We start from the raw sequence: 24,586 nt of genomic DNA on the forward strand, positions 1-24,586 counted from the left end.
CTCCAACACACCTGACTCAAATAATCAGGATCATTATCAGGCTCCTGCTGAGCTTGCTGAAGAGCTGATCATTTGATTCAGGTGTGTTCAAGGAGAGAGACATGGAAAACAACCTGGATAGAGGCTCTCGAGGACCGGACTTGGGCACCCCTGCTATATAGTACTGTACTTGAAAAAGTTGCTATATTTCAGTAATTGCATTCAAAAGTGATACTACAAGGTTTCCCCTACATATAAATGATTGTGGTGCACCGTCACACCAAAATAAAAGCCGCCACGCCTTGCAAATGATTTTTTCTTTTTTTAAGATTTAAAAATATACTGTAATTTATCATTTGTATAATTTAACAATACATCTAAATCAGGGGTGCCCAAGTCCGGTCCTCGAAAGCCCCTATCCGGCTTGTTTTCCATGTCTCCCTCCGCCAACACACCTGAATCAAATAATCCGGATCATTATCAGGCTCCTGCAGCGCTTGCTGATGAGCTGATCATTTAATTCAGGTGTGTTAACGGAGGGAGACAAAGAAAAAAAGCTGGATACGGGCTCTCGAGGACCGGACTTCGGCACCCCTGATCTAAATTAATATCTAGAACTCATTATTCACACACTATTTGCCAGAAGTAGTCTGAAATAGCAGGTCAAACACAAATCGTTCCTTTACACGCTTTATTTTGGTTGGTTTTCTTCATTTTTCTTTTTTATCTAATGTGTTTGGTGTTCCAGCTGGTTTGATAGATTAGCAAGGGGAAAGGCAAAAGGTTTGGACGGATGAATGGAACAAACCATTTTCATAAAAATGGACTACCAATCAAAATGGGATATAATGAAAGAAGGCCAATCCTTAAATATAAAAAAAATACCATCTTACCCAAGGTTTCCTATTTTCCTTGTTGGGGGTTTTCCTTGCTATTTGGGCGGGGGGGGGGGGGGGGGGTGTATTAAATTAGTGGGTGTCATAATTATATGTCAACTGTGGGTCTGTGAATCCCATTGAGACATCCGTTGTGGGGCCTTATAAATAAATGTGACTTCGCTATGCAGTATGTCAAGTTGTTAATTTAATGTCAAATACGCCGTGACTCATCCATACTAGCCTGTAAGCCACTTGGTCACAACCCATCAATTTAGAATCACTGACATGAAATGTTTCCTTAGGATGTCCCCCAACACACACACATTTCAGGTCTCAGAATGGAAAAAATTACTTGATCATTCCTATGACTATTTTCTTGTTTAAGATTAGAATTGAAAGTCAATATGCAACACAGGGTTGTTTGACTAGGAAAAAAAGGAATTAGTAAAAGCTTTGTAAAAAAAAAAAAAAAATTATTTACAGTGAGGAAAATAAGTATTTGAACACCCTGCAATTTTGCTAGTTCTCCCACTAAGAAATGATGGGCGGGTTTGAAATTTTCATGGTAGGTGCTTGTCTACGGTGAGAGACCATCTAAAAAACAAATCCAGAAATCACAGTGTATGATTTTTTAACTATTTATTTGTATTATACTGCTGCAAATAAGTATTTGAACACCTGAAAAAATCCATTTTAATACTTGGTACAGTAGCCTTTGATTACAATTAAAGAGGTCAAACGTTTCCCGTAACTTTTCACCAGGTTTATACAGACTGCAGCAGGGATTTTGCAACACTGCTCCACACAGATCTTCTCTAGATCAATCAGAATTCTGGGCTGTCACTGAGCTTCCTCCAAAGATTTTCGATTGGGTTTAAGTCTGGAGACTGGCTAGGCCCCTCTAGAACCTTGATATGCTTTTTAGGAAGTCACTCCTTGGTTATTCTGGCTGTCTGCTTCGGGCCACTGTCATGTTAGAAGACCCAGTCACGACCCACTTTCAATGCTCTAACTGAGGGAAGGAGGTTATTCCCCAAAATCTCAAAATACATGGCCGTGGTCATCCTATCCTTAATACAGTGCAGTCGTCTAGTCCCATGTGCAGAAAACACCCCCAAAGCATGATGCTACCATCCCCACACTTCACAGTAGGGATGGTGTTTTTGGGATGGTACTCATCATTCTTCTTCCTCCAAACACTATGACTGTAATTAAGACCAAAAAGTTTGATCTCATATGACCACATGATCTTCTCCCATGACTCCTCTAGAACATCCAAATGGTCAATGGCAAACTTAAAACGGGCCCGCACTTGTGCTGGTTTTAGCAGGGTAACCTTCCGTGCCATTCATGATTTTAAACCATGATGTCTTAGTGTATTACCAGCAGTGACCTTGGAAATGCTGGTCCCAGCTCCTTTCAGATCATTGACCGGCTCTTCCTGTGTAGTTCTTTGCTGATTCTTCACAATTTCTAGGCTCACTGAGACCTTACAAGGTAGATCTTGCATGGAGCCCCCAGTCCGAGGGAGATTGACAGTCATGTTTAGCTTCTTCCATTTTATAATAATTGCTCCAACGTTGGATCTTATATCACCAAGCTACTTGGCAATTGCCCCGTAACCATGCCACGCCTTGTAGAGGTCTACAATTCTCTCTGGTGTCTTCGGACAGCTCTTTGATCTTGACCACGTTAGGAATTTGAGTCCTCCTGATGTATAGGGTGGACAGGTGTTTATATTCTGCTAACCGCCTCAAATAGGTCAAAAGTCAAATTAAAAAAAACTTTTTGAAAATGAAAAGGCAACGAAGGTCGAGCAACTAGCCAGAGTTACGTTTGTTGCACTGACAGGAGACCACTGGACAAAAAAAAAAGGGTATGACTGGCTAACTTAAGCAGTGTTTCTAAACACATGGTACCCGCGGGTTATTAAAAGTATTAAAAAAGCATTGAATTTAGTTTTCCATTCTTAAAGGTATTAAAAGTATTAAATTATCTGTTGTAAGTCTGGAATTTTTTCACTGTGGTCTTAATTTTCAAGAACATCTCAGTACAACCTAAATTATATCCGTGACGAAGGTTTTTTTTTTTTTTTTTTTTTAATTTTTTAAAATCCATAACAAAGATGACGCATAGAATTTTGACGATGCACTGCACTACAAATCGAAATGCAACTCGTGCGTGCCAAACCACCACAACCGGCAAAACGGAGAATCCACCTACCTCTGCATCGGGAATGCGTCCGTTTTTCGGTGGAACGAAAACCCTGCAGGAAGAGGTATTGTGGATTCTGAACACCAAAACAGACCACCATCCATATACTTCAAATGAGTTTATTGGTGATCTGTTTCGGATATTACGTCATTTTTGGTCGGCATCAGCTGTCACAATGTTGGTCGTATTGCGTTTTGTTCCAGAGGGAGCGTTCCCGATGTCGTAACTGTCTTTTGTAATGAATTTTCAATTGGCAGAAAAAAAAACTCACATTTTCTTAATGTTTAAATAGTCTACATATTTTTATGATCATTATAAATGCATTTACACAATGAAATAACGCTGGAAAAGTTTGTTAAACATAATGTCGGTCAAATCGTGTTTTTTTCCGGAGGGAGCATTCCCGACTTCGTAACTGCAGCCAATTTAAGCTCATCAAGACTTTAAGATAGATGTAAAATCGGCCTAAAAAATCCAGCCCGACCCGAACTGGTCCGCGGGTATTAAAGCCCGGCCCGCGTTTTGTGTGATAACATTTGTGACGATGTCTGCATAAAAGCCTGTCTTTTGTAACGAATTTTCAGTTGGCAGAAAAAAAACGTATTTTCTTAATGTTTAAATAGAGTACATATTTTTATGATCATCATAAATGTATTTACACAACGAAATAACACGGGAAAAGTTTGTTAAATATAAGTAAACAGATACAGTTTTGCGGACTCGCAGAGAGGAAGATTAAAAAGGGCGTATAGACCCTACCCACGTGACGTAGAGCCTAGTTCGGGCCTAAAAAATCCAGCCCGACCCGACACGGCCCGCTGGTATTGAGGCCCGACCCGGCCCGAGCTCGATCACTTAACTAGATTTGCAGGCCCGAGCCCGAAAAACCCGTTTTTTTTTTTTTTTTTTTTTTTTTTGAGTGACGCGGAAAAAACGCAGCAGCAGCAATTTATTTTCATTTCTTCGAGTTGGCAGAAAAAAACGCAAGTTTTCTTAATGTTTAAATAATCTACATATTTTTTTGAGAATTATCAAAGCATTCACACAACGAAATAACGCTGGGAAAGTTTGTTAAACATATTTCTGAGTGTGGGGGATATTGTTCTCACATGGACGCGCCTCTCTGACAAGGAAATGAAAATGAGGGCGGCGCCTCGGCCGTGCCAAACGGTACAGCGGGAGGACAAGAATAAAGAGCGGCCGGCGCCACGGCGTTCGTGACGTGCACACGCACAAGCAAAAGCGCAATACAGAGAGCCTGCTCTCCATTTTTTTTTTTTTTTTTGAGTGACGCGGAAAAAAACGCAGCAGCAGCAATTTATTTTCATTTCTTCGAGTTGGCAGAAAAAAACGCAAGTTTTCTTAATGTTTAATTAATCTACATATTTTTTTGAGAATTATCAAAGCATTCACACAACGAAATAACGCTGGGAAAGTTTGTTAAACATATTTCTGAGTGTGGGGGATATTGTTCTCACATGGACGCGCCTCTCTGACAAGGAAATGAAAAAGCGGCCGGCGCCACAGCGTTCGTGCACACGCACAAGCAGAAGCGCAATACATAGAGCCTGCTCTCCATTTTTTTTTTTTTTTTTTTTTTTAAATAATTTATTAGTCCGGCATGGCGGCCCGACCCGAACTGACCCGAACGTGAATGCTTAAAATGTGGGCCCGAACCCGACCCGACCCGAATGTCGGGTCGGGTTCGGGTTCGGGCACAAAATCTAACCTCTAACGTGACGTCACAACTCCTTCCTCCTGACTGGTGCCGCCCAATTGTCCGTCAACACATCATGTTTCCCTGTTACAGCTACGTACATTCCTCCTATTTACGACGTGTTTTTCTGCTCGTTAACATTAATAATCAAAATGGTGAAGGCGTGTGTGGCGGTCGGTTGCAATAACAGAGAAGATAGACGGAGAGACTTGAAGTTCTACCGGATTCCGAGAGACCCGGAGAAGAGAGAGCGAGATGGGCTGCTGCAATTCGATGAGAAAACTGGGCTCCAAACGATTACCACAGATTATGTAGTAGTCATTTTATATCTGGTAAGATGCATTTAATATATATTTAGAGGGTTTTGGGCTGACAACCACAATTAAGATCATTGCTAGGCTAATCGCCGACAACATACACGTATGTATGTAGTGAGAGTGCTATCGCTAAACCATATAAACATTAAAAGCCCTAACTCCATTGACAAACGACATGAAATACATTAGACTTGACAGTGGATGTTAGCAATAACAAAAGATTTTGAATTGAAAATTTCGTAACTCACCTTTCCAAGCACAAGATAGATTCCTGCCGAATTTTCGTGGACGAGGACCTGTTTCACCCAACCAGCAACGAAGTATTTATAAGCCTCCAAGCTCTTAAAGTTTTTCAAACTTTCGTGAGAATAGGCTGATTTTGTGTGGACAAGATAATTGTACAGTTCAGGGTAGCTAGCAGTTGTCAGGCAAATACGGCGGAGACAGCGGGTCGAAAAACATCGATTTAGGCATCAAATATGGATCTGGCGAATGGATAAACTGAAGCTTTTCCACATAATGCCTTTTATGCAACGCATCAAGTGAGTTTACGGCATCCGAAAGCACCGGATCTTCCATGAAATGCATTATAAATTGCTCGATCAATTGAGACCATTGATAATACAGACACAAAATGACGGACAAGTGGGCGGAACCATACAGCGAGCACGTGATTTTGTGATGTCGGTGGGTAGGGTCTATAGGCATGCTCTGGCTCGGCAATGACCATACAGCGCCTTCTTTTTTTTTATCCAAATTATTTATTTTATAACAAGTATTCCTTAGTTTATCATTCATACATCGTTAATATATAGTTATTTCAAAAAGTCAGCGAGAAAGAACCCTGGCCCGGCCCGACGTAATAATTGACATTTTAATTTTGGTTATGTTTTCAGTTTAATTGAGCTGTTTCCAGCTAGCTATGTTTATATTTGCGATGTTTGTTTACCGCTTTTCCTCTTACTGCGAAGAGGGAGGAAGTTACATCGGCCGCCGCTATGATATTTAAGTCATCAGCCATCTGCTGTGACCCGGGAATTTAACGCCTGCTTTCACGCACACTGCTTCCCATGTCAGTCGACACGGGAAACTGTTTTCACACACAACTGCTGCACGGTTAAGTCCCGCGATATTCCCGTTGTTTTGGAGTATGTGATAGGGGCTCAAGTTACATCCAGATAATTTAGGTTGCAGTTTATGGGTCACGCGAAGGCAGTGGACCTGCTTAAAAATTTTGGTTTGCCTTTTGAATGAATGTGAATTTCGCCATGTTAACTCAAGAGTTAGCCATGTTCACTGGGGTCTTGGCACTAGCGGCTAGCCTGTTACAGAGGATGGCTGGTCTGAGTCTTGTCCTCCTCCTCTTTTTGTCCATAATTATTGTGTGCGTGTGTGTGTTTAAAAAAATTCTGACAGACTTTATAATGTTACTTTAAATGTGTTTTAATTGTATCTTCAATATATGTGCATTCTTTTGTCAAACACACTTAGTAATTGAGGTTAAATTTGACGTTCGGTACTTTATTTGTTTAATATGATTCAATATGATCTAAATAATGGGTGCAAGAAAAGTATTAATTTTCAGTTGAAATGGCATTAAAAACGGTCTTAAAAGTGTTGAATTTAGATTGATCAATTCTGGGGGGACCCTGAAACACCTTTACACACATTTTAATGTAATGTTTTTCAGTTAAGTGTGTGAAAACTGACAACTTTTTTTTTTTTTTTAATCTCACACAGCTTTCAGGCCATTTAGTGTAAAACTGCAAATGCTGCATTTATTTGTGTGAAATGTTTAATTTAACAGACAAGTTGTTTTCACTTTTTTTGAAATACTAGCTATTGTTACTGTATTGTGCTAGTCTGCTCTTTAAGTTGGCAGTTAATTTTGCGCAATATGCCAAACGGTACTTGAGCCACATTGTTAGTCTGAGGCACTTTAATCTGTTAAGCTCTTTTCTGTATAATACTGACAATTTATTTTATTTTATACGAGCTGAGTTGTTAAATAAAATTTTAAACCTCTATTTGGTTAAGTATTAATTCATTCATACATCATACATTTCATCTGAAAACAAATTTTAAGGCAATTATAGTATTTTTCTAGATTTTTTTTTTTTTTCCTGAAGAGCAACTTTATTCACCCAGTGGGGAATGTGATTAATCATGATTAATCACACAGTTGACATATGATTAACTAGATTACATTTTTTAATCATTTAACAGCACTAATTTACAAATATATATTTTTTTTAAATAATCAGACACTGTGATTTCTGGATTTATTTTTTCTTTTGATTGTCTCCCACAGTGGACAAGCACCTACCATGAAATTTTCAAACCCTCATTTCCAAGTGGGAGAATACTTATTTTCCTCACTGTAGACTATCTTGAAATTTATAAATTATGTTTTGATTAAGTAACTAACAGTGCAATCTAGTTCAACCAATTAAAAAAAACATTTTCAATCAGTGGAACCCTGTCACTATTTACTTAGTAGATTCATGCATGTAACACAGACTTTAAGAGCAGCAAGTTAAATCTGCAGCTAGACAGCTACTTAATAGGTGTCATGGTGGGCGTAATTCCTGTGGAATTAGATCCAACTGGGCTGTTGTGGTAGCAGCCAGTTTCATGTATACATTATATTGTTGTCTAAAAGCGCAAACTACAGGTTGGCATTCTGACCAACAGTGAATTTACTGTATTTTTCTTTTTTTTTTTTTGTCACACCGACAATTTTATCATGTTTGTCATGATCAAATCTGTGATATTGGTCAATCTTAAATTTAGTTCAATATAAAACAGCATTTTCCATTGAGATCAATTACAGGTGTGGCTTGAATTATAAGATTTTTTAGATATGAGTCACCACTGGTCCAATATTTTTGCTTTCCAAACATTTTGGATAAAAGCGCTATTTAGTGGCAGTGAACTCAACAAATCAACATTCGTGAATATAGATCAATTCACATCAAGAAGAAATTTTCAAAGACAACATTTGAAAAAAAGAAAAAAGGAGTTCGAAAGAGGCTCTAAATCCTTTAATGCCATCCAATAATAGGTTACTGTCAAATATACTTACGTGCAAATATAGGCTACATTGAGACCGCAGCATGGAGTGAAGCAAATCAGATCTTTAAGCCTTCATCTGAATCAAATGAGATTCTTTCATGATGGTCTGAACAGGCCACCTCGCACTCTAGGGGATATTTTCAAATCTGATCTATCAGCCACTTACTCGTTAACACGAATTGAATTGAACTCCTACAGTATATGAAAGCACTCCTGTATTTGGATTGAGCTGTTTCGCTGTTGCCATCAAAGGTCATAAGTTATTGCACGGGCAAAGATTTACTAGTAAGTAACATTTGTGTATCATCAATTAAAATTCCTTTATTTATTTTTCCTAAATTTATTTCTTTATTTGTTTAAGTGACAGTCTTTACTGTATCTTCAATCTTCACCATTGCTCTCTCTTGTCAACATAAACAAAACAGATGGATTCAAAAGTAGCAAAACCGCCAAACCAAACATACTGTATTTCAAAATAACTCCAACTTCACGTCATCCACATTGTCTCTTGTGATTACTTCCAACACAAGACAAGAGTTGTGATTTCTTGTAAACCAAACTTATATAAACCGGCACTTGCTATGCTCATTTGTCATAATGTCAGCCTAATTCTACATTATTCAAAGAAGAAGCCATAAAAAGAAATGACTACATCAATACAAGGGCACTTCTTCAGCACCTCAACACACTTAAGTGTGTTTCTTTGTTGAACAGAGACAGATGAAATGCCTGTGAGGAAGTGCAAAAGTGCCAAATTAGAAGCAATTTCATGGTAGTGGAGCACCCTGTAATAACTGTTTTGACAGAGAATTAGAGCTGGAATTAGGTAGGAAGGAACTGCATAATGTATGAAGGTTAAAGGAATAGCTTTCACATATCTTTGGCTCTCAGACAGTTTTTATTTTACCAAATTGATTTCCTACACATTAAATGATTCTTTTTCATTAAACAAAACAAAGCACTTTACGGTAACATCTTTCACTCTCAGGAATTACAACAAAAATAAACTAGCCTTGAAGTATCATTGCAATCGTTTTCATTCCTACAAAATCAGGAAATTCCTACTCTACGGAAATGTAATTGTACGTCTGGTACTTACAGTAAATGCTAACACCATCATTGCTGACTCTGTTATTTGTAATGTTTCCTTTCAAGTCGTAATCAAAGTAAGGGACGTGGCATTTATACTCGTGTACTTGATCTTCCATCCTTTGTTTTTTCCACTTGAGTCCGACCTGAATGAAACATGCAATTGGAAACTTTCAAAGTAGATGTTGTCTGGTGGCGTCGATCCACAGAACGGCCCGTAGTCTCGATGGCCTGTTGAAATCTTCCAAATTACAAACATTGATTTGTGAAATGCACAACTGATGTTAAATATGCAGGAAGCCTCATGGCTCAACAGTATATCACCTAAGCATGGCGGAGACAGCGACAGAAGGCCTACGCATGCATGAGGACGAATATATTGTTGAGTCGCTGCTCTAGAGTCACGTGACTAACCTTTAACATATCGTATGGACAGAGGATGTCCGGATGTCCCTCGATGTCAAAAGGCTCCATAAAATCCAGGTTTATTTTGTAGCTCTCAGGAAGACGGATGGTGTGGTTGCAGTGAATCATGGGCGGATATGGGCTCGGATAGCCTGGACTCGTCAGAAGGCCTGACAGGTTGGTCAACACTTGACTGGGGCATAGCACTGTTGAGATACACCAAGTGTAAGATTGTGCTCTTTAGTGTTTGAACAGAGCAGAAGGGGAAAGTGCCCCCAGAATACAAGAGTCTCATAGTGCCTAAAAAGATTACCAACATTAAAATTATATTCTGAAATCTGGACATATATCTTCATCAATGGGCTGCTTGAAAAAAATTCTGCCAATTTGTTAAAGCGGAAGTTCATAATTGTTGACATTAGGCTTCATCTTCGAGGAAGTGGGGGTTTAATTAGTCGGTGGAGTTGATTTCAACAAACTCTGTGCAGTTTGTTAGTTATTTATCAATTTCAGGGCTCCGGAATGGCCAGCTAGCGCAAGTCAATGGTCCCATCCTAGCATGCCAATAAAAACGATATTTACAGCTCTAACATAGTCAAATAAATTCAAAATGCAGATTGTTGATCAAAATACCCATGCGGCCAAAACAATGTCACACAAAACTGCCTACTTCATTTATTTTTGCGGAACGATTTCTTTTTTTTTTTTTTTTTTTTTTGCATGATGCGACCACAATAGAGAGCAATGCTTCGGCCACTCGTCCTCATGCTGCATTCGAGGTGGGAAGTCAGATTTATCCTATTCAGATTAGCCTGGTACACCAGACTCACCGCTGTTCCAGCTAGTCTCTCAGTATTTGAAAAATACAGGGAGAACAGTCTGGCCGTGCCAGGCAACATTCAGATGGTACCAGTTGCGACCTCAAAGCGTTTCTTTGCCTTTCTAGTAAAAAAGGGTGGTTCCTGTTACCAGCAGGGGACGTCAGGCCTAATGGGGAATATTTCAATGCAGTCGTGTTCTGGCTGAGATATCTCACATACATGCCAGATATGAAAATGATTGAACCTTGTATCAAGGAGGTATTAGTCATTTACTGAATATGTTATTTTGCCAAAAAATGGCTGACTTTGGCACCCAGCCCAGGTCATACCCATGGATGAAAAGGCACCGTTTTGAAAACTTAAGATCTCATATGTCTCCTGAACAATCTCACCAATTTTGAAGACGATCCAACTAACTTCCTCAGCGGCAAGGTCTCAAATGTGCACCCTGTAAATCGATAAAAATTTCATCGATAATACTGGCATAGGCTACATTGCTACCAAGTGTCAAGATGATCGTCTCACGAATAAAGGAGAATTAGTGCTACTAAGTTAGTGTCAAGAAGAAGAATAAAAAGAAGACCGTAAGTTACTACTACTACTTCTTGAGAGGTGACTTGACAGGCCTTCAGCCTGTAAAAAAAAAAAAATCTTTTTTTTTTCTGATTGTTATCATCACCTAACATAGTTTCATTTTATCACTTTACAACTTTAGAAAATCTATGAAGCATGTTGCTGTTACAGCATACAAACCTATGCCGATGCTAGTTTTCCCACAATGCTATCACTATGCAAATTAATTAAAGAGGGAAACTATTGAAAAGCATCTTTTTCAAGCACAGCAGTGCAACTCAATGTTTTTTTTTTTTTTTTTTCAAAAGCGGTAGTCCATTAAAGTGACAGTAGAGTTGTCTGATAGTGACTTTTTAATCGATAACCGATATCCCAATATTTTCAAACTCCAAAAATACGATACCAATATCAAACCGATACTAATTTATGCTGTCATGGACTTAGCATATTATGGATAATTGCATTGTGATGACCTACTGGATGCTTTAATGATAATAAATGTAACAACTTCAACGTTTTCCAAATAAACATTCTGTGAAAAATAAGAGAAAAGCTTCAACTGAAGGTATGGAAAACGTGCCTAAATTGTACCACTATATTTATTATTGAAATCAAACTAGAGCAAACATCAGTTTTTTGGATCAAGTGCAAGTGCAAAGTGCCAGTAAGGCACTGCCATCTCACAAATGGCTCACACAGTGCTTCTGGCTCAAAATAACAAAGGAGCTTTAGTACAGTGAATAAGGTAAAAGGTTGGCATATGAAAACCAACTCTGGCAATAACCTTTTAAATAAAAGAATGACAATAATCAGCGCAGCCCAGCCCTCCGCCCGCAGCCCAGCAAAGGAGCCCCCCCGTGAGGACCACCCGCGTACCCATCAACCGGCCTTCAGGGATGGCAAGAGGGGACGCACCACCAACCCCACGCCTAACCCGACTTCCGCCCGCCCACCCGGAACATGAGCCACAGCCGCAGTCCCCCAACACGGCACGCACCAATATAACAAATGTAATAAATGTTACCAGTGTTGTTAAAAACGGCATTAGAGTATAACGGCATTACTAACTGCATTATTTTTTCAAGTAGTGAGTAATCTAATTACTTTTCTCATCTTGGCAACGCCGTTACCGTTACTGAGGTTGTAAAGGCTTGCGTTACTATGCGTAACTATGTTGGTTGAATGACGTGAAAAAGTCAGACAGAGAGACACGGACTCACGGAGACAAGAGAGCAGAGCGGGAGTGGGAAAACGGGAATTAAGGGAGTTGTGACGCGATGCTAGGTGGCTCCGATAAGATAATACCTGACTGTAGCCGACTGCCTACATACTACGCACACGTGATACTACTGTAGATATCACATGTATATAGAACTAGATGCAAAATGGCAGACACAGCGGCGTTATCACATGTATTGAGACCTAGATGCGAAATGATCGATTAGCCGGTGTTGGTAAACAGCCGCAATCTTAAAGCAGTGTACTATTCAGGAAGGCTTTGTTGTAGAGAACCTTCCTAGCAAACCTATGTAACTTTTTATCTAAAATACTCCAAAAACAGCAAAATCTTGACTTGAATCTATCTTTGAATGATGAAAGAGTTTTAAAACTTTCACATGTAGAAAGTAGACAGATGGAAACTAATGGAATAACAGGAGCAATTTTAACAACTTAAATGGTTGATTCACAACATTGAATGACTTCCAAACAGTTTTGTTTTTGGCAGCCATTTTATTTCTTTTTTTTTTTTAGCTTTCAACTTTTGGACGATAATACTTATTAGTCTTAGTCATATTTTAGTTATTTCACAATGTGTTGGTCTTCGTCTACTTTTTCTTGACGAAGACTCAGACTAATTTAAACTAGTTTTAGTCGACGTTAACTCAATATTTTCATCTGTAATATTCAAGAGTTTCACTCCAAAAATAAGTAAGAAAAGGTTTCCAAAGAACACTGACAGACGAGCACATATTGTAGCATCTACAAATCTATCACGTGATATTACACACTCAGCAGGAAAACAGTAGGATACATTATTTTCAATTAGTTATGCCCGCCTGTACGCCACGAACTTTATGTAAAAAAGTTGTCCGAGAGTCTAGGAGGACGCTCGCCGTTAGGAATAGCCTAACGCTAATGTGAATGTGAATGCTATGCTAATGCTACGAGTTACATTTAGCACTCAGCACAGACCTTACTAGGCTAAAACAAAATTGCATATTCCCTGTTACCGAGATAAGAAACCAAATCTTAACATGTGTGCCTCAAAACAAGCAATGGGGAGACTCTAGAGCAGGGGTGGGCAAACCGGTCCTCGAGGGCCGCAGTGGGTCCTGGTCTTTGTTCCAACTGATTCAGCACACACAGTATAACCAATGAGGTTTCAGTGGAAACAAGGAGCACCTGACTGCAATCAACTGATTGCGCTTGTAAGAAACCAGATTGGTGAAAGGCTGTCCTCATGATGGGTATGAACAAAAACCTGCACCCACTGCGGCTCTTTGTGGAATTAATTGCCCACCCCTGCTCTAGAGGACACTAGACTAGTGGGTGAGTTGTGGGGGTCGCAGCACGTCACATGAGTGACACGACCAGGCAGGCTAACGACACATAAAATGTCACACATTGTGAACATGCGACGAAAACTATGGCTCATTTTCGTCTTTCTCGTCTCGTCAGACAAAAACTGGCATTACTGCCATTAAGTTTTAGTCTCCCAAGATATGTTTTTAGCTCATTATCGTCTCGTCATCGTCATGAAAAAATTAATCGACGAAATATTTTCGTTATAGTCATCGTTGACGAAAACAACACAGCTTCCAAACAAAGCAAAGGTTACTATGTTTTTTTCTGTTTTTGTTTTTTGGAATGAAAAAAAAACAAACAAAGACATGAAAAGTAACACCAGTTACTTGCCAAGTAACTAAGTACTCTTACATTCAGGTAACTGAGTTACTTACTCAATTACTTTTTGGGAGAAGTAATTTGTAACTGTAATTAATTACTTTTTAAAAGTAAGATTAACATTATTGCTTGTAACTAAATTGACAATTTACACTATCCATATATTTTGTCTGTCTGTCTGTCTGTCTGTCTGACTGTCTGTCTCTCTCTCTCTCTCTCTCTCTCCATTAGCGACAGTATATGTTGTTGAGAAACATCACATTCCTAAAATGCATATATTTATGAACTTCATTCAAAATACAACATTTTATAATGTACATTTTTCACTCAAGTTCTACGTAATGAATTGCATTCATTAAGGTTGCATTAGTGACGCAGCAAGTGTGCAGATGTTGTACCAGACAATACAAATGAATGTGGAAAAGAGGCTGTAATTGATATAATTAGTAAAAATCTGTGGGCAGATAGTCTTTCTTTCGCCTGTTCATTGCATGATTTTTTTTTTTGTCTCCATTCTTCATTTACCAGTAAAAAATGACAAGGCATGTCAAATAAGTAATTTTGATTCATTACGTCAATCAATTAGTGATGCACACAGGTATAAAATTAAATACCGATTTGAAGTTTCTTCTCTCTGGAGAATAAACAGGAATTTTTTGCGTCTTTGTCAGTAATGCAATCTGAATTTGAAATCTTACCATAGCTGACATCATGTAAATAGAAAATCTACAAATAAGTTACAAGTCAATCACAGGGATTATTGTATATACAGTAGCAAAAGGGAGACAACCATTCACACTGTCATCAAATGAGAAATGAACCCATTCTCCACAAATGTGGAAAGAGCGAACCTTTAAATCATCAGTGATTCTAATTATTGGTAATCAATACAAAGTGTTCAATTACAATATTATTTTTTTTTGGGAGGCACTTGTCAGCTTACATTGTCATCTGAGGTTATCAAGATTCAGACTTCTTTCTCACCTGTACATGATCTTCTGTTGAGATGAAGAAGATATCCTGGCCTACATGTACAGTAATACCCACCGATGTAATTGTGGCAAAAATGGTCGCAGGTTTCTTCCTCGTCCACACGGTATTGACACTCGTTAATGTCTGCAGAGAACAGTGCAATCAGAGGGTAAGCATCGTGCTATGTGACTGTCTAGGTCTAAATATGTATCAATTGATTGTGTAAGATATATGTTAATTGGAGTCTACAGTCTGGTAGACTGTAGCAAACAGCCAGGCTCAGGTAGGAGACGAATGTTTTTCATGTCCAATTAAAAAAGGGGGGTGGTTACAAATTGGTCTGAAGATTCACAAAACTCAAAAGCAGGGAGAAAACACTAATTAAGGTAACTGCAATATCTTAATGAAAAAACTATAAGGTAGTATGATTGAACAGGCATACACGATAACCATTGAACGCTCTGAAAAAAAAGAGAAAAACCTTTCCTGACTAAAAGTCTAAATTCTAAAATATGGCAGATCACAAAGCCATTACTGACATACAGATTTGTGTGCAGCGCTTATCATCAAGAATAATGTACATGTACTGTACTAGTATATAACCTGCAGAAAAAAACATTTTATTTTGTTATGTAATGTGGCAAGGCTTATATTTTTTATTTAATTTTCTAAATTATTATATATTTTGTTTTTAATGAAAAATGCTTTATGAAACTGACATCTGTTTCTCCACTCATCAGGAACATGATCTGTAGAATTCTCTCTCACTGGTAAAGCTGCTTCTTTATTCCCACACCCAAGTAATGCTCTATATAATGCAAGTCTAGTGAACTCACTACGAAATGCACAGGCTCAATGAAATTGTGTGCTGACAGACTCGTATAGTTTTGTTTTCACTGTTATATTCCGTGGTCTCTCAACTATTTGCTTGAGGAGGATAAATGAGCGTCGTAATTAGAAATGTACAATGATTAGGAATAGTAATTTGCATCTTATCCACTTTAAAATACTGGCCATATGGCACATAACTCAATGTAATATGCATAGAATGGGACTTTCCCAATCCACTAAATGTGGAGTGGAGGGAATTTTGTGGGCTCCATCGCTGCTTATTTTATCTTGTGGCCGTCTGCCCCGATTGCCCACAGAAGCCCGTCTTTTCCTCACAGTGACAGTGGCTGTGGGTACGGGTGGGTGGTGTTGGTGGTGGGCGTGGAGGGGTGGATTGCGCATCTATTTGTCCTATTCCTGAAGGTTGGTGACGACTCTGTGGGGGTTGGGGGACCGCCCTTGGCCCTGGGGCGCGATTGGTGTTCCATCCGCTAGGATTGCAGGAGCTGAGGGGCGACCCAATTTTACTACCTTGGCAGGGTCAGCACCATGCCTACCTGATGGCTCATGCGCTGCAGTTTCAGTTTCTGCATAAACACCTTACTTTCTCACCCACTGCTTGCAAGACATCAAGTCATGGCTCTCCTCAAACGTCTTGCTACTCAATAGTTCCAAATCAGATGTCCTCCTAGTCAGCCATGCTGCGGCCATTTTCGCTAACTACAATAAGGTCTACATCTCAGATAATAATGCATCCGTCCCTTTTCCCAGGTTAAGGGTCTGGGTGTCATCCTTGACAGTATGCTGTCCTTCCGCTCTCATTGTAACGACAGCACCAGGTCTGCTTACTTCCATCTTCATAATATTTCTTCTCTCACCGCCACTACTCTTGACTGTAGTTTGGTCAACTCCCGGATTGACTACTGCACTTCACTGCTCTTCAGCCTCCCTAATAATTCTCTTGAGAAACTGCAGTCCTCGAAAACTCTGCAGCACACATCATCACAAGAACCATCTTCCATCAACTCAATGGCTTACTCAATGGCTTCCAGGAAAACAAACTATAAGATTCTCCTTATCATTCTCAAACCTCTTCCCGGTCTGGCCCTATCCTATCTATCTGACCTCCTTATTAACACACATCCTCGGCTACTCCGCTCCTTGTCTACCCTCCACCTTTCTGTCCCGCGTGCCCATCTTGTCACCTACAGTTCCAGAGCGTTTAGCCATCTCTGCACCCCAGCTCTGGAACTCTCTACCCTCTGATTTATATAACTTAACTTCATCTCCAACTTTTCAAATCCAGGCTCAAAACCCACCTGTTCAAATTATCATACCCAGCTTGACCTCTTTTCGTTTCTGTGTTATGTCTTCTTAATTTCGTGTTACCTGATTTTGCTTGATCTTTGCATTTGCCAACTTTAATTTGTATTTCTTGTACGGCAAACTTGAGTGTTCTGAAAGGCGCTTTGAAATGAAATGCACTATCATAATCATTATCATTATGACTAACCATAGACTTCACCATTAGTTGACGGGACACGGGGGGCCAGGCCCATTTAAAAAAACTTCTAAATATTTTCAAAACGAAAGCCGCTAGCGACCTACACCCAAAACAGGCACCTACCTTCGGCATAATTGAGTTTCCATGAGCAGCGGCATCAAAAATTTCAAAGTCGTCCCCTAATAAAATCCCAATTGATAATTTTTTACAGCGGTATGAAAAAATATCTGAACCCTTTGGAATTTCTCACATTTCTGTATAAAATCACCATCAAATTTGATGTCAAAATCACACAGATGATAAAACAGTGTCTGCATTAACTAAAACCACCCAAACATTTATAGGTTTTGGTATTTTAATGAGGATAGTATGCAAATACCGGTAATGACAGAAAGGGGATTATTACTTTGACAGCAATAATTTCAACCAGACGCTTCCTGCAGTTGCAGATCAGTCTGGCACATCGATCAGGACTAATCTTGGCCCATTCTTCTCTACAAAACTACTGTAGTTCAGTCAGATTCCTGGGATGTCTTGTATGAATAGCCGTCTTTAGGTCATGCCACTGCATCTTAATGGGGTTCAAGTCTGGACTTCGACTTGGCCACTCCAGAACGTGTATTTTGTTCTTCTGAAAGCATTTGGAAGTTCATTTACTTCTGTGTTTTGGGTCATAGTCTTGTTGCAGCATCCATCCTCTTTTAGCTTCAACTGTATGACAGATTGTATGAGGTTTTCCTGCAAAACATCCCCAAAAACCTTTGAATTCATTCTTGCAAGTTGTCCAGGCCCTGAGGCAGCAAATAGCCCCAAATCATGATGCTCCCTCCACCATGCTTTACGGTGGGGATGTCAGGTGTTGATGAGCTGTTCCAGTTTTCCTTCCCACATGACGTTGTGTGTTACTCCCAAACAATTCAACTTTGGTTTCATCAGTCCACAAAACATTTTGCCAAAACCTCTGTGGAGTGTCCAAGTGCCTTTTTGCGAGCATTAAATGAGCAACAATGTTTTTTTAGACAGCAGTGGCTTCCTCTGGTGAGTCCTCTCATGAACACCATTCTTGGCCATATTTTTACATATAGTTGACATGTGCACAGAGATATTGGACTGTGCCAGTGATTTAGTCACGATATGGTTCTTTTTAACCTGTCTGAGTATTCTGCAGTGAACTCTTGGCATCATCTTTGGTAGATGGCCACTCCTTGAGAGAGAAGCAACAGTGCCAAACTTTCTCCATTTGTAGACAACTTCTCTGACTGTCGATTTATGAAAATCCAGACTTTTGGAGATGGTTTTGTATGCTTTCCCAGCTTTATACAGATCAACAATCCTTGATTGCAGGTCTTCAGACAGCACTTTTGACGGAGCCATGATGCACATCAGACAATGCTTCTCATCAAGATAATTCTTACCCGGTGTGTGTTTTATAGTGGGCAGGGCAGCTTTAAACCACTCATCAGTGATTGGGCACACACCTGACTTAAAATGTTTAGTAAAAATTGGTTTCAATTGTTCTTTAAGTCTCCTTAAGCCAGAGGGTTCACTTACCATACTTACTTTTCCCCATTCTGTCATTGCATGATATTCTAATTGAAATATGAAAACATCAATATTTGGGTGGTTTTAGTTAAAGCAGACACTTTATTTTCATCTGTGTGATTTGGAGAAAGATCAGATCACATTTGATGGTGATTTTATGCAGAAATGTGAGATACTTTTTCGTACCACTGTATATAAGTTTAACAAAACTTAAAATGGCTATAAAATTCTCAGATTTTAACGTCGATGCACAAAAATTACCAAATGGAGAGTTAATCACCTATATTTTTAGGATCAATAGCAATATTCAACATCTCATATAATTTTTTGCACGAAATAGTGATATAATTTTTTTTTTCTATTTAGTTCAATTTTGACGTTTTGAGGCTTACACGACTCACTCACAGTTAAAGTGCGTATGACACCAAAAAGCATGTTTATTTCATATTTCACGCTGTGTTTTATGCTCCTGAATGAAATGGACTGCATGGATGTGTGTGGAAGAGATCGTTTTATATATTCAAGTTTTGAATCCCGCGCCATGGAAATGAGTGATTTCCGGCTTCAGTCTTGGGTTTAGGACGAATGTGAATGTGACGTCACCCGGGTCAGCATCTCGCAATACAGTTGATTTTGCGGGTTAATTCGTTTATTTTTTGCATCACGCCAGCCAAACAGCTGCAGAATTTTTTTGTTGCACCAGGGAGAGGCATGTGAGCCTTTTTGGGTTTCAAAAGGTTCCCGTTCACAGCGGATATTGGTCAAAACAAGCCCTACTGCTGTGGGACCATTGGATTTAGGAGGAAGTGAGTAAACATCGTATTTTGTATTATGTCAAATACTGGGATCATGGCACAGGTTTTAATACGTAGGTGGCTTACACTTTGTGGCTAATTGTCCACTGAAAATGCCACTCGGCCGACGACCGGCAGCTTATATTGGCTGTCCTTAGTGCACTGACTTCACTATCAGCTGACGGGACACAGGGCTCGGGGCCGATCCATAGGGGGCCTATTTTGAAAAACTTAAAATCATTCAAATATTTTCAAAGCCTAAGCCCCCTAGTGACCTAAAACCAAAACAGGCACCTCCCTTAGGCATACAATATATGAGTCTCCATGAGCAGTGACATTAAAAAAAATTCAAAGTCGTTCCCTAATAAAATCTCGATTAATTATTTCTTTTATACATGTACAATTCTCAAATTTTACGCTAGATGCACAAAAATCACCAAATGCAGGGACAACCACCTATATTTTCGGGATCGATAGCAATATTTAACATATCAAGTATTTGCCCAAAATAGGAAACTTTTATTTTTTTTTTTTTTAATTTAGTGCAAGTTTTCAACAGCTAATAAACCACTCAATTTTTACATTAGAAACTTACCTAATACTCGAGGAAAGCATGCAGAATTATTATAAATTATATATAAATTAATTATAAATGAATTCTATATACAATCACAACTTATTATTTATTGTATTCCGATGTCACAATTGCCTCAGCACGTTTTGTCAGCTATCTGGCCCTCGTTGTTCAACAGTCACATAACCTCTTTGCCTGTGACTTGTGGGCCCCGGTCAGCTTTTCTGGACTTGTACAAGTCCCCGTCCCTCGCCGTCTCCTTCCTCCTCTTCCTGCCGTTCGGCCACTACTGTTTTCAAAAGCTATTTCTGACCAATGTATTCTTGTATGTATTCTTTAATCGTGTTTTTTTTTTTTTTTAACTGCTCCAAGTGTAATCAATTCTAAACCACCCATGGGGTGACAACAGTTAAGAACCACTGCTCTCAATTAACTTGATAAATCTACATTAGTAATGTTGGTTTATCAAAAGGCATCATTTATTTTTAGCATTTTTACCCTTCTAATTTAGTTCAAATGTAAATGCTAAAGTCCACACTGTAACTTAAACATGACTAAATGTAAGCTACGTATATTATCTCAGCTGGCCATTCCTAAATGACCAGTATAACTAAAGACAACCAGATTTAGGGAAATGTGTGCCTTCTGGCAAAAAAGTGTCACAATTCTGTGTCACCTTCTGAGGTGTAAAATGCTTGGAAGCCAGTGAATCGCTCCTCATTAGAGTAGTCGCTCCTAAAGACCACTGACATGCGGTTGCCGGCTGACAGGATGACAGTGTTCCTCGGGGTGCTTTCATCGTTCTTTTCTTCTTCTCCACAGAACCGCACAGTATCGTTGCCTTCTGCCAAAACCTGTTTCGACAGGGTCAAGGCACTTTTGACCAACAATCAAATCAAGTGAGAAGGCCGTACCTGAATGTAATCATATTCACACAGGTTGGACGGTTCTATGCTGAAGTGAGTGAAGTAGAGTTTGATCCTGTGGCCCTGTGGGACGGTGATGTTCCACACCGTGAGCGTGTTATCAGGATATGGCTGGGGGAAGTTGGGGGTGGTGAAGTTGCCATATAAGCCTGTCATTTCAACACTCAGCGACACATGGAAGACGGAGAGTAGGACAAATGCACAGCAACCACTATCACAATTATGTATGAGTGCAGCTGATTTCAGGATTTTTTTTTTTTAAATAAAATAAAATTTAACCATGACGCTCACCTGGCCATGTTGGCAGCAGTCCTCAGATATGTTTTCTCTTTAAATTGTGTCCCTCTCTGCTCAATGCTCTCCGGGTAATTGAACCTGCTTGTCCTTCCCTGCTGACAGTTAGGTAAACAAAGTACGACAGGCACATGATCACCATCATCATTATCCCCTCCCTTGGTCACAGATGTCAAAGGAGCTAGACATCAATATCATGTTGAAACCTCTAATCTTCGTCACAGCTTCGTCACAGATTTACAAGTCGGAAGGACGACTGACGTCTCATTACTGACTATAAAACATGCAACAAATTTTTAAAAAGACATGACGCCACAAGTTAAAGGTCCCATGGCTAAGCACTAAAATCCCCCTGTACATTTTCCCTAAAATGCCTTTAATAACAATGTAAACTTGTAAAACTGCATTTAAGAGCCAAATGATTAATTCCCTGGATAAATTCATTGGTGTGTGTTTTATAGGGCATCTTTCACCTGGGTGAACGCCACTAGAAAAAGAGCAAAAGACTAACAAGTTATCTTAAACAAACAATGTCATTGTTTTTATTTTGGTTTGTTTGTTCTTTTTAGTGTTTAATGAATAACTGGTAGTTTTTTTAATAACCCTACTAACAATGGACTGGTTGGATATCAATGCAAATCCGACAAGACTAGCAGCTAATTATTTCAGAGCCTGCTCTTGTGGTTATGAAGCAGTTAGATGGGTAAATAAAAGCCTCAGAACAATGACTATGCTTTTATCCCTCCCACTCCTTTCAGCAAGTGATTCCCTTTTGTTTAAACATAATCACAGAGTACAGTTATTCATGTGAGCATAAGTTGACCTGAGTGAAGAACAGATGTCTCTTTGCCTGTGTTTCCCATTGCTTAAAAGGTAGGACTTCATTAGAATTATTTATACTATTAAAGTCAATTATTAAATAATGTCTGATTGACGCCATTCAATCAGTTTAAGAGCCATTCAAGCCGAACAAGATTCGATTTTTTTTTTTTGAGCGTTTAATACCAAAGCACACATTTTCCAGCCAGCAATGAATTACTATGATTATCTACATAAACATCATCGTTAACTCCCATTTGCAAATGACCTGTTGGATAGTACATTTTGTACAGTTCGTGAGCTGAGGAAGTTGAGCCACAATGTTAAGCACGTTTTATTGGCAGATGTTCTTTTTTTTTTTTTTTTTTTTTTTTTTCTTTTTTGAATGTCATCCAGCTGCCACTCTGTCTTTGACGCATCAGGATGTTACCCTCTGCCTAAACAAATACTTCCTGGATAAATATCTACCGTAGTCATAAACAACATATTAATGCCTTTTAATTTTTACATTAACGTCTCATTAGTCATCCGGGCTGGAGTCTCATTTTTATTTCCTCTGGTAGGGAAATACATTTTTAAATGTCAATAGGCAGCTATTTTGTCTATCAGTAAGCCCTGGTTGTATGTTTATACATTGCAGTCAAAGTGATTAAATCACTCTTTCAAATTATTTGCATCCTTTCTCAACCCCGATGATTTGCAAAAGGCTGCTGGGTGACAAATTAGCACATTTGTGACATCATAGCAATCTGTCATGCTTGCTCGTGATCTCCTCATCACCCATGCTTTCATACAGATAGTTTTACATCAAAATTGCTGTCATGAAAACTTTATTTCTTTATTTCTTTATTTTCCCTTCAGGCATGACACATCCAACAAGCATACAGCATTTATATGTGTTTACAATTAATTCAACCCGAAGAGAAAAGGGCAGAAGGGACAAGCCGAAGCTTATTTAAAGCTGTAATGTGAAGTAAGGTTGGCCAACCATGTTTTTGAATAATATCAATGGCTAAACAGTTATAAGCATATTTTCATTATTTTTTTTAACGCAACCCTTCCAGATTCTTTGTTTAACCCATAGCAACGCCCTTGACAACGAAAATGCTTTTCTCCGGCAATCTTCGGAAATTACGTCACACCGGGAAGTGCGGGGAAGTCCGCCATAGAACAGTATTGTTTGTTGCATTGCTTCTCGGTAAGATGCCACGGTGGTGTGTGGTGATGTTTTGTTCTCACTCAAACGAAAGTGTAAATGGACATCTTTCGTTCGCACGAAGCGAATGAATTTCACGCCATCATCGAGTAGTGTTCTCTGCTGCAAACACTTCAAAGATGCCTGCTTCCTTAACCGGTCTGGTTATGATCAAGGATTTGCCAAAAAGTAAGTGTGATTTTTGGATAGATGACTGATGACTTTATCAAAGCAGAGCTGCCAACTGTTGTGGAATGAACAGTATAAGCTAGCGACGTTAGCCGAAAGTTAACTCGTGGCAATCCCCGATCATAGTTGTTGTTGCATTCGCTAGGTTAAGCGTGTTTAAATTGTGCGTCATCTACGATCTTGTCCAAAAGGGTTAATCCACTGTCAATCGGGAAAGGGGTGTGGATGTGCACATAAGCGGGTCGGCGTCGCGGTAATTCACGGTCACGTTGCAGTAAGAGACACACACCGCCGGTGACTTTGTGCACATTTATTTGTATTTGTATTATGTATTTCCACCTTCATGCTTCTAGCATTGCATTGCATTTGTACGGTTCGGCGTTTCTTTCATGGTGATAGCTTGATAGCTTTCTAGTTTGTTTCGCGAGAGCCGCTGACAGGTGACAATTTAGCGTGTTGGCATTGAGTCAATCTCGCAGCGAATCAGCGAGCGCGCAGGTCACGCAGTGAATTATGGGAAATGTAGTCTCAGGACAACACTGAAGTGGTGCTTTGTAATCTGTTCGCTTGTGTGAAAAAACTACATTTCCTAACGCCATTAGACGCCACTTCCTGCCAAGCTGTGTTCTTACTTTTCCATAAGAACTGCTCCATGTGTTAATAAAGAGACAAGGTTGTCAGCACATCGTGTGTTCGATACATTTGTAAACAAAAAGCTCATAACAAGACACTATGCACGATCCGTTTAAGAGACGCGGGGACTGGAGAGCCGTGAGTAGTAGGAGGCGAGGGGGAAATTGTCGCGTTCTGCTGCTTATCAGAATTTGTTTTTGTTGCAGAGCTGGCTGTGGGGGCGTGCCGACGTCGCACCTGCAGCTAATCCGTTCTCGTCAGCTATAGTATATAAACGCAGGCTATCCGGGAGAAGAACGGCGAGATATTTCCCTTGCTGGTCGCCATTAACGCGTACTGCT

At 39.4% G+C, this 24,586-nt stretch overlaps 1 protein-coding gene across 5 annotated transcripts; it reads right to left on the reverse strand.

The window, feature by feature from the left end:
• Positions 1-961: 961 nt before the first annotated feature.
• Positions 962-21,547, reverse strand: masp2 (MBL associated serine protease 2). Of its 5 annotated transcripts, none has more exons than XM_057830411.1 (7): positions 21,407-21,547; positions 21,104-21,326; positions 20,866-21,043; positions 14,957-15,088; positions 9,684-9,880; positions 9,280-9,415; positions 962-8,909 (listed from the first exon to the last, which is right to left on the reverse strand). In XM_057830411.1, exons 1-7 carry the CDS (start codon positions 21,412-21,414, stop codon positions 8,797-8,799), a joined length of 987 nt encoding a protein of 328 aa, XP_057686394.1. In that variant the 5' UTR covers positions 21,415-21,547; the 3' UTR covers positions 962-8,796. The 5 variants fall into 5 exon arrangements, 3 of the variants coding, with proteins under 3 accessions (XP_057686394.1, XP_057686396.1, XP_057686395.1); XR_009062601.1 differs by having other exon boundaries at positions 963-8,909; positions 9,280-9,500; positions 21,407-21,546; XR_009062600.1 differs by having other exon boundaries at positions 1,338-8,909; positions 9,280-9,510; positions 21,407-21,546.
• Positions 21,548-24,586: the final 3,039 nt, after the last annotated feature.

Source organism: Corythoichthys intestinalis, chromosome 2 (genome assembly GCF_030265065.1).
Source record: "Corythoichthys intestinalis isolate RoL2023-P3 chromosome 2, ASM3026506v1, whole genome shotgun sequence".
NCBI lineage: Eukaryota > Metazoa > Chordata > Actinopteri > Syngnathiformes > Syngnathidae > Corythoichthys > Corythoichthys intestinalis.

Excerpts from the sequence above, each read along its gene's own strand:
- masp2 (XM_057830411.1), bottom strand. Across the intron at positions 21,044-21,103 it reads GTGAATATGATTACATTCAG|GTTTTGGCAGAAGGCAACGA; the intron begins GTACGGCCTTCT and ends CTGTCGAAACAG. Across the intron at positions 9,881-14,956 it reads CAACAGAAGATCATGTACAG|TGCTATGCCCCAGTCAAGTG; the intron begins GTGAGAAAGAAG and ends GTATCTCAACAG.